At 35.2% G+C, this 17,033-nt stretch overlaps 1 protein-coding gene across 1 annotated transcript in view; it reads left to right on the forward strand.

The window, feature by feature from the left end:
• LOC138715717 (serine protease 33) overlaps window positions 1-17,033 on the forward strand; it is a 60,549-nt gene that overhangs the window by 28,159 nt on the left and 15,357 nt on the right. Inside the window, exons 3-4 of the mRNA XM_069848773.1 lie at window positions 9,923-9,996; window positions 16,650-16,913. Coding sequence (XP_069704874.1) covers window positions 9,923-9,996; window positions 16,650-16,913 — 338 coding nt within the window. The remainder of the gene's footprint in view (window positions 1-9,922; window positions 9,997-16,649; window positions 16,914-17,033) is intronic.

The following is a 17,033-nucleotide window of genomic DNA, read 5'->3' on the forward strand; positions in this document are numbered from 1 at the left end:
GGTCTTGCAAGTTATTTAATTTTATTCGTTGAATAATTTTATTAAGGGGTTAGGTACAGCTTACAGCAGTAAAATTTTTGAAATATTCAACAATTTTTTCTCCATTACTGTATCTTGTACAACAATGAAAATTGGTATAAGTAAAACACTGTCCTACTACTATATGAAAAAATATTTTTACGATTTAAAAAAAAAATTATTTACATTTTTTTTTCTTTTTTTCCAAAATTCATTTCACTTTGCAGTGCTAAAGCATTTCCCGCATAACTAAAAAAACTACCCAACATTCGATGATGAAATTTTTTGTTTGTATTTATGCATATTATATCTACAGGGACATCATTTTATTTTTACTTCAATTTTTATTGTACCTGAGATTTTTAATGTACTTCACTCCCACCCCTCCTACTAATGAAGTTTCAACTGTTCTCCAGACAGAATCAAGGCCGCATATAGTAAACAGCACTGAGTTATTGAGTATAGTACGTTCCAGAAATATGTTCGCGTTTTCCAGTGACGAAAGAACTTTCAGTATTGAATCATATTTTCGCACAGGTACAGTCCGTTTGCCTACGTCGCATCCCGATTTCCCCCACCCGCTTCTGCACGCCCCTCTGTAAAAGCAGGGCTGTCTTAGCTCTTTTCTGAAAACATTAATTTCTCTTAGGAATTGGACGTTTACGTAATATTATACAACTGTTTAAAATAACTTAAATAAAAGGGCCTCGTTAAGTAATTAACTGTCACGTGAGTTCCCCCTTTCTACGATCCTGCGGAATAACCACTTGGACGGACAGTAGATAGCATGTTGAGTAATTTTATCTGTGCGGGTCGGGCAGAAGTGAAGATGGAATTTACAGTACGTAAGGTACTCTTTTATAGAGTAGGTACAGAATTATTTCAACATGAGTTACTAGTACGAAGGACGAAACTGGCAATTGGAATTAGATGCAATAGTCTATAGTGCGATATTATGCACAAAAGAACTGAAGCCTGTATCGAAATGAACGGCCACTATTTTCAAAAATGTGTTTAAATATCCATATTATGATTATTTTTCAATTGAACTTCATTCTCTATATTGTACGCTAATGTGCTGTAGACAGCATAATATACACTGCATAATGAATACGTTCGCATGAATAGCTCAGTTCGTGAGTAAAAACACTTATTCTTAATAAAGTACTGCATTTTGATTAAACAAAAACCTAATGAAAATTATCGAACTCAAAATCGCGATATTTCCTAGTTTACGTAAATGGATGAACTACTTTTCTTCCCTCCTATACCTAGTAAAGTGATTTGTTTGTATTTTACGCCGGTATCATCGAACTCCAGTCGTGGAAGGAGGTAGCGAACGGTGTTTCCGGTTCTCTAAAGGTATAGCCAGGTTAATATTAAAAATGTTAGTAAAAATAAAATGATGTCCCTGTACAATATGGTGCAAGATCACTTCTCTACCGTTGATGGACTGTCTGCTAAAAAATAAATTCATTTAAAAATGGTCAAGTATCAGTACTTTCTTGTAATACAAAATAAAAAAGAAATATTATTTATTAAGGAATGTAGTTGAAAGAGCATGATATTGTAAACATGAGTTTCAGTAATAAAATAAAAGAGAGAGAATATGAAAAAATTAACAAGTTTATGAATTATGAGGGAAATGCTTTATCACTGCACAGTGAACTGCCACCATTTTGAATTTATAAATGATACGTAAATGATAATTATTATAAAACAGAGCAATAAGAATTTATTATGTTTCCTTATGATGAAGTTCAAAAGCAAACTGCTATCAATCACGGCATACTAAATACTATTGCCAACTACTCTGAGCGGCGGAAATAAAAAAAATAAAAAAAAAAACAAAACAAAACAATAGGCTTACTTAACCTGAAAGTTAAAATAAGCTGAAATGTTAAATCAACAGAATAAAAACACGAAAGATTTTTACAGACATTTATTTGTTACTTCAAGTTACAGTTACTGAAAATGCAAATATATATTTTTTTTTAGATCGTAAAAATATTTTTTTTCATATAGCAGAAAAACAGTGTTTTACACATACCAATTTCCATTATTGTACAAGATACAGTAATGGAGGAAAAAATTTTGAATATTTCTAAAATTTTTACTGCTGTAAGCAGTACCTAATTGCACTCGTGGTTTCATCTTATTAGCATAATTTCAATATTATCAATAAGATGAAACAGCACTCATGCAATTATTACAGACAATCCTCTGTAACGTTTGCTTTCTCCACCACAAATTCCATCACGACCAGGCCAGGAATCAAACCTTGGCCGCTTATGTAGGTGGAAGGTTGGCGAGCTAGCTTTGAGCCACAGATTTATTATTCGAATTGATAAATCTGTTATAGTGACTGATGGGTTAGATACCGAATTAAAGTTACTCGTACTTCTTAAAAATTTAGATTTATTATTTCAGAGTCATTTATTATTTTATTGGGATATATGGTATACAGATATTTAATGCACGTACCAGTTTTGTTCCCTTAGGATTAGCGCTTAGATCAGGGATGCAGAACTGGCGAGAGAGGAGTGGAAGTATGGGGAAAACATTGGTTCCTCGTCCACAGTCCACCGGCGTTGAATGACTTACTGTATCTGTGGCCCGTACGCAATCACATTACACAGACACTGAATACAAATCCCCTTCCCTACCAAATCAATGACGCGGGGGTGGAAGGATGGTATGAGTGACGTATTCCGTCTTATGGTGTACGCCACAATTGGCGCCCACTTCTGCAAGCCTGGCTTAGATAATCAATTAATCATATAAAGAAGTAAACTAAGGCCTGGCCGTCAATGAAGCACCTGTGCCCTGAAAAGTAGAGCTATCCACTTTTGGAAGTTGACTATTTGAAACCTTACTTACAAATGGTTTTTAAGGAACCCAGAGATTCATTGCCGCCCTTACATAAGCCCGCCATCGGTCCCTATCGTGTGCAAGACCAATCCAATCTCCATCATCACATCTCACCTCCCTCAAATCCATTTTAATATTATCCTCCCATCTACGTCTCGGCCTCCCTAAAGGTTTATTTCCCTCCGGTCTCCCAACTAATACTCTATATGCATTTCTGGATTCGCCCATACGTGCTACATGCCCTGCCCATCTCAAACGTCTGGATTTAATGTTCCTAATTATGTGAGGTGAAGAATACAATGCATGCAGTTCTGCGTTGTGTAATTTTCTCCATTCTCCTGTAACTTCATCCCTTTCAGCCCCAAATATTTTCCTAAGAGCCTTATTCTCAAACATCCATAATCTCTGTTCCTCTCTCAAAGTGAGAATCCAAGTTTCACAACCACACAGAACAGCCGGTAATATAACTGTTTTGTAAATTCTAACTTTCAGATTTTTTGACAGCAGACAAGATGACAAAAGCTTCTCAACCGAATAATAACACGCATTTCCATTTGAAACCTATGTAAATTATTATATTATGTGAAAGATAATCTCTCGTATCTGTATTATGAAGTTTGTTAAATATTTCCAAATTATGAATCTTCCCCGTAATTAGGCGCAATGTTCAACATTTCCAGATTTTCCTTTTCATTTGGAAATGACGAAAAATGTTTGTTTATAACGTAAATTTCTCTTGAGCTACGTCATTGTTTCTTAACACTCTCCGTCTACATTTTGAAAAAATCTTATCTTTACCGTTCAAAAACACATATTTTTGTCAATTCTACCCCATAGAGTAACGTTGGAACTGTAATTAACTTAAAGAATTTTAATACCGTTTCCCTGTCCTCCTGAGTCCTGAGAGTATAGTATACTATACTATACTTCTTACATGGTTATGGCATAAGATGTATGTGCAGAGACCCGAAATGTAGTATAATCTACCTACATTTGTACCCTAACTGTAACCTGCAAAATGTTTTCTGCATTTTTCCTCATTTCAGTGGATTTTTTTGAAGTGTAGAAATTGTATTGAACTTTAAAAATTAAATAACAAATGTCTTATTAGAACAAGCTGCGTACAGCAGCACGTGTCTAATTATCTTATATTTGTTAATGTATTCCTCAACATTTTGTATATTGAAGCCCAATTTCAAAGTCTATATACTGAGCGTAATATTTACTTCATATGATGGTTGTTCTGTTAAATACCTTGGAGTGCACGTAGATCGCCGTCTGCCATGGAAACATCATATCAACAACAAAATTAAACTGACCTACTTAAGACTCACTAAATTATATCCGCTTCTCAACAAGAAATCATCTCTAAAGCTACAAAATTGCATGCTACTTTACACATCTCTATTACGACCTCTACTGCTTTACGTCTGTCCTGTCTGGGACGAAGCTGCAATACGTGAACTCAAATGCATCCAGTCGTTTCAAAATGAAGCCCTACGAGTCTCACTCATTTCTCCTTGGTTTGCCAGTAACAGCCAACTACATAAATAAACTGGTATTGACACAATCAGTTTATTCATTCACAAGCTAAGAAGTTCTATAACAACCTAGAAAATATTCCAGGCGCCGTCCACTACTCTCTTGGAAGAAAGTTCACATTTCCTACCACAATCAAGAGCTGACTTCCAATGAACATAACATTATAATCAAAATTTACCATCACGCCAACCTTTATATATCACTGATTAACATTTTTTTTTTTTTTTTTCACTGAGGAGCCCAATCTAGGCTGCCCCCAATTCATTGTCACGCATTGTATTTGTATCCAGTTTAGAAGTGGTCTGTACAGCAATAAATACGATAATCAATATATATATATATATATATATATATTATGTATATATATAAATTCTAAATTATAGACATCAGCTCAAAGAATTTGAATGACCACAAGGGTCCTGAATACAATAAACATGTACAGTATATGTACAGTACTTTAAAAAATAGGTTGGTTGTTAATAATTCATTTTGCTCTGATATGGTATTTGTTATTAAACGTCGAAATATTTGTTTATTTGTCATGTGTTCAAATTAAATATAGCCTACTTTAGTAGTAGTTATTTATGAGACAAGTTTGTAAAGCTTCATTTTTTGGCACGAGTGTAAAGTTTGCAAAACTAGGCGAAGCCGAGTTTCACAAACACACGAGATAACTTTACGAATATGTATCGTACAATGCATTTTCTACTATAGCACATATTTACATTAAATAAATATTTCAAGTTGGAGAGGTTACAAGACCACAATGGCCACCTCTGTGGCGTAGGGGTCAGCATGCTGGTCTCCTACGCAGAGGGCCCGGGTTCGATTCCCGGTTCGGTTGAATTTCCTGGTTGAGATTTTTCAGGGTTTTCTCTCAACCGTAAGGAAAATGCCAGGAAATTCGGGCTACAACATCCCTAAATATCACCGGCCTCATTCATCATCGAAATCATATTCATAACAAATCAGTAATACATATACAGTCGCCATCTAGTTCACAACAATAGAGCCAGTACTCAACAATAGTGCTCAGACCTTCGGATTTCACCCAAAAGATTAACTCGCGATATTACCAAAGATGTTAAAGCGAGTATAAATAACAGCGGGGGGGGGGGGAGATTACAATGTCATAGCCGCCTAAACTCAGAACCATTAAGAAATAAATATCCATAAAATAGCAGCTTGTTGTATTCATTTGAACGATTTCATGGCCTTCTAAACCACCCATATAATCAACAAAGCGGTTAGAGACAGTCGAATGCTGGATCTTGTTACAATGAGTACTACATGTAATGAAATATCGAGGTAGTGTATTAATTTCTTGCTGAATGAAGTTTGTACATTGAATATTACATTTTCTTTGGCAGTGCGTAAAATGAATAGCAGTGCCTAAAGTGATTGCTTACATTTTTACGCACTAGTGTTTTAAAGGCTCACTTTACACACTGATAACAGTGAGTAAAATGCAACTTTACGCACTATCGTAGAAAAAAAATGTTTATACAAAAAGTTAAAAAAAAAATCAATATTCTGAGAGGTGGTAGCATTTATCAAAACAATTGAAAAAGTCTAATAAAAATTGTTCTTAAAATTAATATCTTCCAGATACGAGTTACTAACTTTTTCATCAATATCACAGGAGATGCTCAATGTGATTTTCATTCATTGTAACGCATTCTTCTGCCATACGTGTTAGAGAATCATACTTTGTTACAGTTTTACTTACTGCATTTCCGATATGATATATAATACCATACGAATACGGTAATATATGATACGATATATGATATGATATGATATGATGATATGATATGATATGATATGATATGATATGATATGATATGATATGATATGATATGATATGATATATGATATGGTATGGTATGATATGATATGATATGATATGATATGATATGATATGATATGATATGATATGATATGATATGATATGATATGATATGATATGATATATGATATGATATGATATGATATGATATGATATGATATGATATGATATGATATGATATATGATATGGTATGATATGATATGATATGATATGATATGATATGATATGATATGATATGATATGATATGATATGATATGATACGGTATGATATGTTATGATATATGATATGATATGATATGATATGATATGATATGATATGATATGATATGATATGATATGATATGATATGATATGATATATGATATGATATGATATGATATATGATATGATATGATATGATATGATATGATATGATATGATATTAGTACCTAATAGTCCACCGCTGTGAAGTAACGGTTAGCATGTCTGATCGTGAAACGAGCGGGCCCGGGTTCAAATCCTTGCTGGAACAAGTTACTTAGTTGGTGTTTTTCCGGGGTTTCCCCTCAACCAATTGCAGCAAGATTGCTGGGTAACTTTCGGCGTTGGATCTCGGACTCTTTTCGCCATCATTAATTCACATAACATCGTCATCATCATCATATCATACCCCGGGAAGTTCACGATACATCCGTTCGGCTACAAGTATCATTCACAGAACAGGAGTGAAAAACACAATAAGCCTCAGGCTGCAGTATAGGCCTTCGGGTCCCTCCTTCGTACAAAAAATTATATATACAGTTTCCCTACTACTACCACTTCTCAGAATATTTAATGTTTGTTTCTTTCAATGGAAATCATATTGAGCATCTCTTATGATACTGATAAACAAGCAGACCTACTCACATCTAGGAAAATATTAATTTTAGAACTCATGTTTATTAGACTTTTTTATGACGCAGAATATTGAATTCCTATCTTTAATTGAAATCACATTGAGCATCTTCTATGATGTGAATGAACAAATGCTCATATTTCGGAAGGTGTTAATTTTGGGACCTATGTTTATTAGAATTTTTCTCTTGTTTTGATTAACAATACCACGTCTCCAAATACTAAACTTTAACATTTTATATAAATGGTCTTTATTAAACAATGTGTACAACTTTCAGCCATTATTATTATTTGATTGTTCCCATATAAATTGCAATTGTTCAGTTATTAATGAAGTTAAGGAGGTTAAATACTTAGGTATAATTATTTATAATCATTTAAAATGGAATAATCATATTCATTATATTTGTAATAAATTACATAAAACATTACATTACTTTGTTGTTCTAAGAAATATTTTGTCAAATAATTGTTTACGTATAATTTATTTAGCATTGTTTCAATCTATATTTATGTAGGGGAGAGTCGGGTAGTATCGGACATCGGGTAGTATCGGACAGTGCGTTTCTTTCATCTACCACCATATGGTAGTACCTGAATGACATGGTTACGTTTCTCTATGCGACATCACAGAAACGTAACCAAGTCAATCAGGTACTATCATCGTGTGGTAGATGAAAGAAACTCACTGTCCGATATTACCCGATGTCCGATACTACCCGACTCTCTCCTATGGTATTATAGGTTGGGGTGGAACTTATAAATCCAACCTATATCCGTTAATTTTACTACAGAAAAAAAGTATTAAAAATTTGTTTAAAAAAGTAGAAAGATTACTGAACTGAATTATTGTTTAAACATTTCAAAGTTTTCAACATTAAACAAATGCATTATTTTATTTTATTAAAATATTTTCACAGAAATTTTAATAACTTTGAAAAGTATATACATAAATATAGAACTAAAAATATGGATTATCTGCGTTTGTCTGAACCTAAATGTAAAACCAATGCAGCTTTTTATCATAGCATGAGTCAAGGTCCTAGATTATTAAACAAATTTTATTCTAATATTATTTTAATCATGAATCCTTTCCAAATTAATAAAAAAAATTAAAAAAATTGTATTGGATTTATAGTTTGGGTTTAAACATATTACAGTAAATACTTTTTAATCTGTATTCACTCTCAATTTTAATTTTATTTTTGTCTGCATTGCAATCCCCTCCTGAGCACGAGTCTTACTCATTCAGGACTGGGGTAGTTTATCTTACATTGTATTAGCTTGTATTCATTTCAAACTTAGTAGCAATAAAATAAATAAATATATATCTTCTGTAGGCCTGGCTCGGGACCTCACAGAGTGAAGTTGATTATGGAGTATGCCTTTTGGTGGGAAAATGAAAATGATGATGATGATGATGATGATGATGATGATGATGATGACGACGATGACGATGACGATGACGATGACGATGACGATGACGATGACGATGACGATGACGTGGGAAAACGGGAGAACCCCGAGAAAAATTCCCTCGCGTCCGCTTTGTACACCATAAATTCATTCATGGTCCAGACGGGGATCGATTCTAGGTCGCCAAGGTAGAAGACAGAGGGCCTATTATATGTGCTGTATAATTGGAACAAAATCTTCAGTGGATCATATCTGCAGTGCTCGGGAAAAGTGACACAAGTCAGTTTCCACAAACCTTTTTTGATAATTTATTGAAAACTTACGGAACATCTGCTCGCTTGGAAAATAGTACATTATGCAACGAGCCTATAATGAAGGTAATTAAGAAGCGAGTATGGATATTTATTAAACGAGCGCAAGCGAGTTTCATAATTTTGATACGAGCTTCTTAATTACCATTATAGGCGGGTTTCATACGACTTTTTATGCTCGACCATATTTCTAACTTGATATTATTAATTTTCTTTGTATCTGACCTTGACCAATATCCCGTATGTTGTGAGATGTTGGCAGACGCGAAAGTATTGATTTTTTCCGAGGAACAGATGTTCACATTGACCTTGCTAGGCCATAAGAACCTACAGAGATAACATTGAAATTAAATTAAACATTGAAAAACGAGATGACAAATTGAATTTATTTGAATATTATTATTTACAATTAACGCTAATTATTATAGTAACAGAACATAACCTTCTGCGACAGTATTGGATTTCCAGCCTCCGTGACTTTTCGCTAATTCTCTTTCGATTGCATATCCGAGAATAATCGATACTTGCGGTTTTATAACGGTAAAAAGCTGACCTGTCATTGGCTGAACAGTTGTAACCTGAGTCGTCATTGGCTGAAAGACCTGACCTTTAATGAGTAGGTGTACTTTAATGACATGCATTTTAAAGGTCTGCTACCAGGTATATAATTACTACATTTCGGCATGGTCGAGCATAAAAATACATAAGTATTTCTCCCAATACAATAATTGAAACAGAAAAAATCAGATCGACATAACCAGTGTAAGTTGTCAATAAATTATCAAAAAAGGTTTGTGGAAACTGACTTATGCCATTTTTCCCAAGCACTGCAGATATAATAGTCTGATCAATAGCATAAAATAGGATTCTCATCATCTAAAGTGTTCAACCACTCTCGGGATGCTTTGCCTTACACCCTTGGACACCCTTAGGCTTGAACCCGAGTTTCTAGTATGAGGAACTGGAGCTCCAGCTCTTGTAAACAACAGACAATTTTGGTGGATGAGCAACGACAATGCAGATTGTTTCGTGTGTTGCAGGGAGGACACGCTGGGTGGAGCGATGAGGCCGGGCCTCGTGATCTGCATCGTCGCCATGTTGGCCACTCACTCAGGTAGGAATGTGGGCCGCGCAAGGCACCGTTACGACCTCAGCGGCCCACACGGATCAACATGTAACATGACAGCACAGACCCAGTGTATAACTAGTTCACAGACTCAGTGTGTAACTAGCTCAGAGATAATCTCAGTGAGTAGCTAGCTCCCGAGAAAACAAACCTATTGTCTAATTCATGAGATAACAAACTCAGTGTACAACTACTTCACAAGACATCAGCGCCAACGTATAACTGCCTCGCAAGACAGCAGATGAATTGAACAAAAAGAGTGATTCACGAGGATGTACCGTCCCTTACGGAGCTTATTTCCGAAGCAAAAAATGTCATATAAACATTTGTTCTGATCTCAATATTTTCAGAATTACACTAGGCCTAACTTAAAAATGTTTGTAAAATATCATTATTCTTGAGTTTTAAGGGTAAAAGAATATTACAGATAAAGAATGAACTATTCAGGAGTATCATTTCTTTAATTAGCTAATATTCTGAAACTAAAAATGTCTTGTGAATTCCACAGTTGCTTCGTACAGATTTTTTTTTCGACTTTTAGCTACAAAATTACATTTTCTTATCCATTTATTAAACAATTGTTACAAACCATGCCACTCTTGTAAATTATTCAAGACTGTACATTAGGAAGCATAATTAAACTGTACAGAATCTAATTCCTAAAGTCATATGATTTGTATCAATTTTTGTGATAAGTGTGTAAGAATGATGTAATTTTAGTTAAAAATTGAAAAACAAATCTGTACAAAGCAACTGACAACACAATTTTAGCTTCAGAATACTACCCAATTAAAGAAATTATACTTCTGAATAGTTCACTCTCTATTTGTAATATCCTTTTACCCTTAAAACTAAAGAAAACAGGTATTTTACAAACAATTTCAAATTAGTGTAAGTTTGAAAATATTGAGATTAGGACAAATGTTAATATGACATTTTTTGCTCAGAATGTCTTCGGAAATAAACTCCATAAGTGACGGTAAAACCTCGTGAATCACTCTGTATATCTCTGCGAAATAATAAAACGCAATACATTATGACGAACTCGCAAGATAACAGACTCTATATGTAACTGACTCGAGAGATAATAGATTCAGAATATAAATGTATTATCAAATAAAAGAGACAGTATATGACTCATAAGAAGCTAAAATGTATAACTATCTCACAATATAATAATTCCAAAATGAAACTCACGATATAACAAACACAACTTATACAAATATCTCACGAGATAACACATACGAGCCTACTGATCCGGAGCTGTGCTCGGGCATGAGTTCGATTCCCGCTTGGACTGATTAACTGGTTGGATATTTACATATTTCCCATGATTTTCCCCCAACTATGATATTAATGTCAGATAATTGCATGGCGAATCCTCGGCCTTATTTCAGCAAATATCACCTTGCTCTTACCAATTCCATCTACGTCAAATAACTTAGTAGCTGGTACAAATCGTTAAATAACTAAAAGAGAAAAACATATTTTTAACTGACTCATCAAATAAGAGTCGCAACTTGTGAGACAAAAGATTCGATGTATAACAGGCTCACTAGATAAAAATAAGTATATAATATCCCACGAGACACACATGCAATGTATAATTGGCTCACGAGATAAAAATAAGTATATAAATATCCCACGAGACACACATAAAGTGTATAACTGGCTTACGAAATAAAAATAAGTGTATAAATATCACACGAGACCCACATACAATGTAAACTGTCTCGTGAAATAAAAATAAATATATAAATATCCCACGATTCACACAATGTATAACTGACTCATGAAATAAAATTAAGTGTATAAATATCACACGAGACACACATACAATGTATAACTGTCTCGTGAAATAAAATTAAGTATGTAAATATCCCACGAGATACACATACAATGTATAACTGGCTCACGAGATAAAAATAAGTATATAAATATCCCACGAGACACACATGCAATGTATAACTGGCTCACGAGATAAAAAATAAGTATATAAATATCCCACGAGACACACATACAATGTATAACTGGCTCACGAGATAAAATAAGTATATAAATATCCCACGAGACACACATACAATGTATAACTGACTCATGAAATAAAATTAAGTGTATAAATATCACACGAGACACACGTACAATGTACAACTGTCTCACGAAATAAAAATAAATACTTCGGAATTTGTATGATAATAACTTTCTTGTGTTAAATAATATTAGCGTTCCTTGTTAACATGTTTCGACCTATTTTTCGGTCATCTTCGGAGCTGGTCGTTGTTGGTCTTGGCGCCTCTTGTTTCCTGTGTGGGTGCGTTTTGTAGTGTAGAGTCAAAGAGTGTATGTGTTTTGAAAGTGAGTTGTGTGTTGAGTATATCGTTGGGTTGTGTTTTCGTGTGTCTGTATATTTCGTATTGTTCTAATATTATTTAACACAAGAAAGTTATTATCATACAAATTCCGAAGTGATACAGTGTTAAAAGTTGTGTAATCAAGATGTATGTGTAAAAATAAGTATATAAATATCCCACGAGACACACATACAATGTATACGAGTAATTGACTCCTGATATAAGAAATGTAATGTATACTAGTAACTAGCTTGATAAAAGACAAACTCAATGTACGACTTAAGATATAACAAACTCAACGTATGACTCACAATATAAGTCACAGTGGCGAAGCTAAGGTGTAGGGCTGAAAAAATCTGCTTACCTTATTATATTTTTAAACAGCAGATGATTATCGGCTTTTCTATCAGCATTTTTTGTGACACAGATCCCACAAGAAGATGATGACCATTCATTTTCAACCCCAAACAGAATATAGATAATAATATAATTTATATACTTACATATTTTTCTCAGAACACCCTGTTAGCCAAGATATTTCTTATACTATGAAAATTGAATATTTATATTTTGTCTTCCTCCATCCGCTATTTCAATATTTAAATGTGGTGTTGATCTCCTATCTTTGCAAGCACATTTTGTTTCATACGCCCAACTTGGTAACGGTTCCTCTTTTAATTCTACAAATAATGACTTCAATGTTCTCTCAGTATGAGCCATTTTGCACAAAATTAATATGTAACACACACACAAAAGCATGCAATTTGATTAAACTAACATTCAACAACGCAGAACACCAATATAGCAGGACATATTATTGTCACGTAAGGCTAGCCTCGTTTCGTACGGAGATGTGGCGAATCGATACTCCCTCCCCGGTCCCCTTCAGGCTTGGGAAGTCAAGGTCGTAGCCATGCCTTTTTAGGGGCTTTTGTCATAAACCTCGCATTCAACTCGACATACTGGAATGACTGCCAACAGTTAAGTTAATATGTGGAAGGATACGAGTGCAACCAAGTGTTACGATATATCGTTTTTACGAACTTATAGGATTATTGTTGCTAGGTATAACAACTCAAATTGTTTGGGTAGGCTAACCCTCAAAAGCCTCGTAAGAGCTTCGCCACTAACATATAATCTTATTTATATCTAGCTCGAGGATAACAGATCATTACACAAATGTACCATGAAATATCAGACACACTAATAAAACAAAGTAAACATTTTTAAGTATAACTAGCTCACAGGGTAACAAACTGAACGTATAATTAGTCACGAGATAAGACATACAGTACCTGGGATATAAATATATCATAAGATAGTAGATATAATGTGTAACTAACTCATATGACCTGCAATATTTAATTAGCTCACAAGATAACGGACCGGAGCTCCGGAGGTGTAACTCATGAGATGACACATACAGTATGTAAATATCTCACAAGATAAGAGGTACAAATGTAGCTGACTCAGATATAACTCGCTTACAAAATAACAGACCCAAACTTAAGTTACAAATTCACAAGGTAACACAACTTATATCTAATTATCTTAGCAGATAATACAATGTTTGATTATCCCACAAGATACTAGATATAATGTAAAACCAATTCATGGGAAAACAGATAGGCTCTATGCAATTATTTCCAAGACATATTTAATTCTATTATACCTCGTGAAACGGCAGACCTAATGAGTAAATTTCACACGATTAATAAGTTACATAATTTGTTCACGGGACTGTAGCTTACAAAGCAATAGACTAAATTCGTAGGTAGGCCTATCTCAGAACTCACGGGTAACTGAATCACGGTACTAGCAGTAAACTCATACAACACATTCGCAGAGTCGAGTTTAAAGAAACTATCTTAATGAATATAACTACATAACATAGATCTATTCCTGCTTACTAGTGACATAGACTAACGTAACTGATCCATGCGAGATTACTCTATACTGGGAATCGAACCCAAAACTTGTAGTGTAATTTAAGTCATAAGTATAACATAAGAATTATTTCATTGCGCGTTTAATTACTCTGTAACTCCATTGCAAACGGCAGGGAAATTAGAAATTTATCTATGTTCCTTTATGTCTTTGTCTTGTTTAATCAAACACAAAGACATTCTGGCGTTAGGCATCGAAACATAGATAGGCCTAGAAACATCCAATGTTTCGGAGCTCGCATCAGTTTCATCATCAAGGAAAACAAGGACATCATTATGTATGATACAATGCAAAAACCCAAAACTATCGCTTCACATTGAATGAAACCTGAAGACCATACCTGTAGTGAGATATTTCTAGTGGAGAAATGAAAGCTTGGATCCGAAAGCATATCGCCAACAATCCTATTGAAATATTACGTCGAGTCATGCAGTGTCCCTAAAAGACTGCAGGATTTTCTACGCAGAAATGGTAGTCACCTGCAGGATGTCACCTTCAAGACATAAATATAGTATGATATTCACCAATGGCATACTCCTTACTATTAATAGACATGAATAAATATATTTAAAGTATTTATTCTTTTCAAAACATTTCGATTCTAAAATTTCCCGTTCTTTTGAGTCACCATGTACAATGCTGTATATGTATAAGATTCACTCATTAATTCAGTGTTCAACCCAAGGGCAGGTCTTTCACTGAAAACCTAGCATTCTCCAATCCTTCCTATTTCTTGCCTTCCTCTTTTTCTCCTCATATGATCCATATAATTATCTTAATGTCATCTATTGTCTGATATCTCCTTCTGCCCCGAACGCTTCTCCCGTTCACAATTTCTATCAATGCATCCTTCAGTAGGCAGTTTCTTCTCAGCCAGTGATCTAACCAATTTCTTTCCCTCTTCCTGATCAGTTTCAGCACCATTCTTTCTTCACCCACTCTTTCCAATACAGCTCCATTTCATATACTGTCTACCCACTCCACACGCTCCATTCTTCTCCATATCCATATTTCAAATGCCTCTATTCGCTTCTCTTCATTTCGTCGTAATGTTCACGTTTTTGCCCCATACAATGCCACACTCCACACAAAGCACTTCACTAGTCTCTTTTTCATTCTTTTTCCAGAAGTCCGCAGAATATGTCCTTCTTCTAGGGTATTAAAAGGTTCCTTGGCTATTGCTATTCTCCTTTTGACTTCCTGGTAGCAATTCATGTTACTGCTTATAGTGCACCCCAAGTATTTGAAGCTGTTCACTTGCTCTACTCCCTCATTTAGAATTCGTAAATTTACCTTCTTTATTTTTCTTTCTATGACCATTGTCTTCGTCTTGTTGCCATTTATCTTCATCCCATACTGCTCACAGCTGTCATTTAGCTTCAATAGCACATCCCTTAGTATCGTCTCCTCGTCTGTTAACAAAGCCAAACCATCAGCAAATCTATGCACTTTATTCTTCTTCCTCCTACAATCTCTCCCCTACTGTATGTTCTGAAAACAGTTCTTTACTAAATCCTACAAGTAAATGTTGAACACGGTAGGTGATAAAGGGCATCCTTGACGTACTGCTCTCCCAATTTGACTTCCTTCTGACATTTCTTCTCCTATCCTGACTTTGACACGTTGCTTTATATGGAGATTTACAGAACAGCCTTCTCTCTTTCCAATCCACATCTATTTTCTTTAGGTTCACCATCAGTTATATAAGATTATTAGATACTAATTATGAGTGTGTATGAATGTATGCCATTAAATGGTGAAGAATGAAATAATCAAGGAATTTGCAAGAGATTTGTTACCTTTTCAAACATGAGTACAATATTTTATTTATTTTTCACGAAAATTTTTTGAAAATATTTCACAAAAAATGCAGTAAATTACACGACGTTCGAGATTCAGTTTTAAGCGCGACTGAACTCTTACCACAGTCTAGTATATACAGTCACGAAGCTTGAGTTGTGAGAGTACTAGTAACAATAGACTGTGCCGATACTATTTCGCATTGTCTGTAATGAGGCAATATTAGCGATCCTAGTGGTTGGCAACTATTTAAGGATGCATATTTACTACGTATTGAGCTTCGTGACTGTATATAATAGACTGCGCTCTTATGTTTCTGTAGTGTTTTAAAGTAGCTCTTGCTTTTAAAAAGAGTAAACATCTTCAGAAGTTAAAGATGCAAGTCAATATTTTCCAATCAAACACGCAGTCCAATACGTAATTATGAAATCGCCGACCGAGGCAGTAGCACTTGAATGTATGTTCCACCTGGTGAACTAGAATCGGATGATTGGTTACTAACGCCAATCCAAGGTCGTGTCACGGTCGTTATGGTCTGCGCAGGAGGGGAGCGGCCGCGCTTCCTGCTGGCCTCTCTGCTCGGGTACCCGTCCACCTGCGTGCACAACAATGCCCTGCACAGCTGTACCTTCAGCTTCACCTGCTGGGTCGTCGGGGGGCAACTCACCAAGGGCTGCAGCGAGGGAGGCGGCGGCGGCCTCGACCTGGTGGCCGACCTGCTCTTCACCTGCTGCGTGCCCGTGACGTCACAGCCCCTGCCGCCTGCGCGAAGGGAGGACATCGACCACCGCAACAACGAAAGGACAGGTGAGGCCTGTCGCCGCAAATCACATTTTCGTTGTCTTCCTCTAGCAAACAACCTCGCTACGAGGAAGGTCGGCGCGCGGCTCCAAGCAGCCCAGCTGGAGTTGACTCGGCGACCCACAT

The sequence above is a fragment of the Periplaneta americana genome, chromosome 15 (genome assembly GCF_040183065.1).
Source record: "Periplaneta americana isolate PAMFEO1 chromosome 15, P.americana_PAMFEO1_priV1, whole genome shotgun sequence".
Lineage (NCBI taxonomy): Eukaryota > Metazoa > Arthropoda > Insecta > Blattodea > Blattidae > Periplaneta > Periplaneta americana.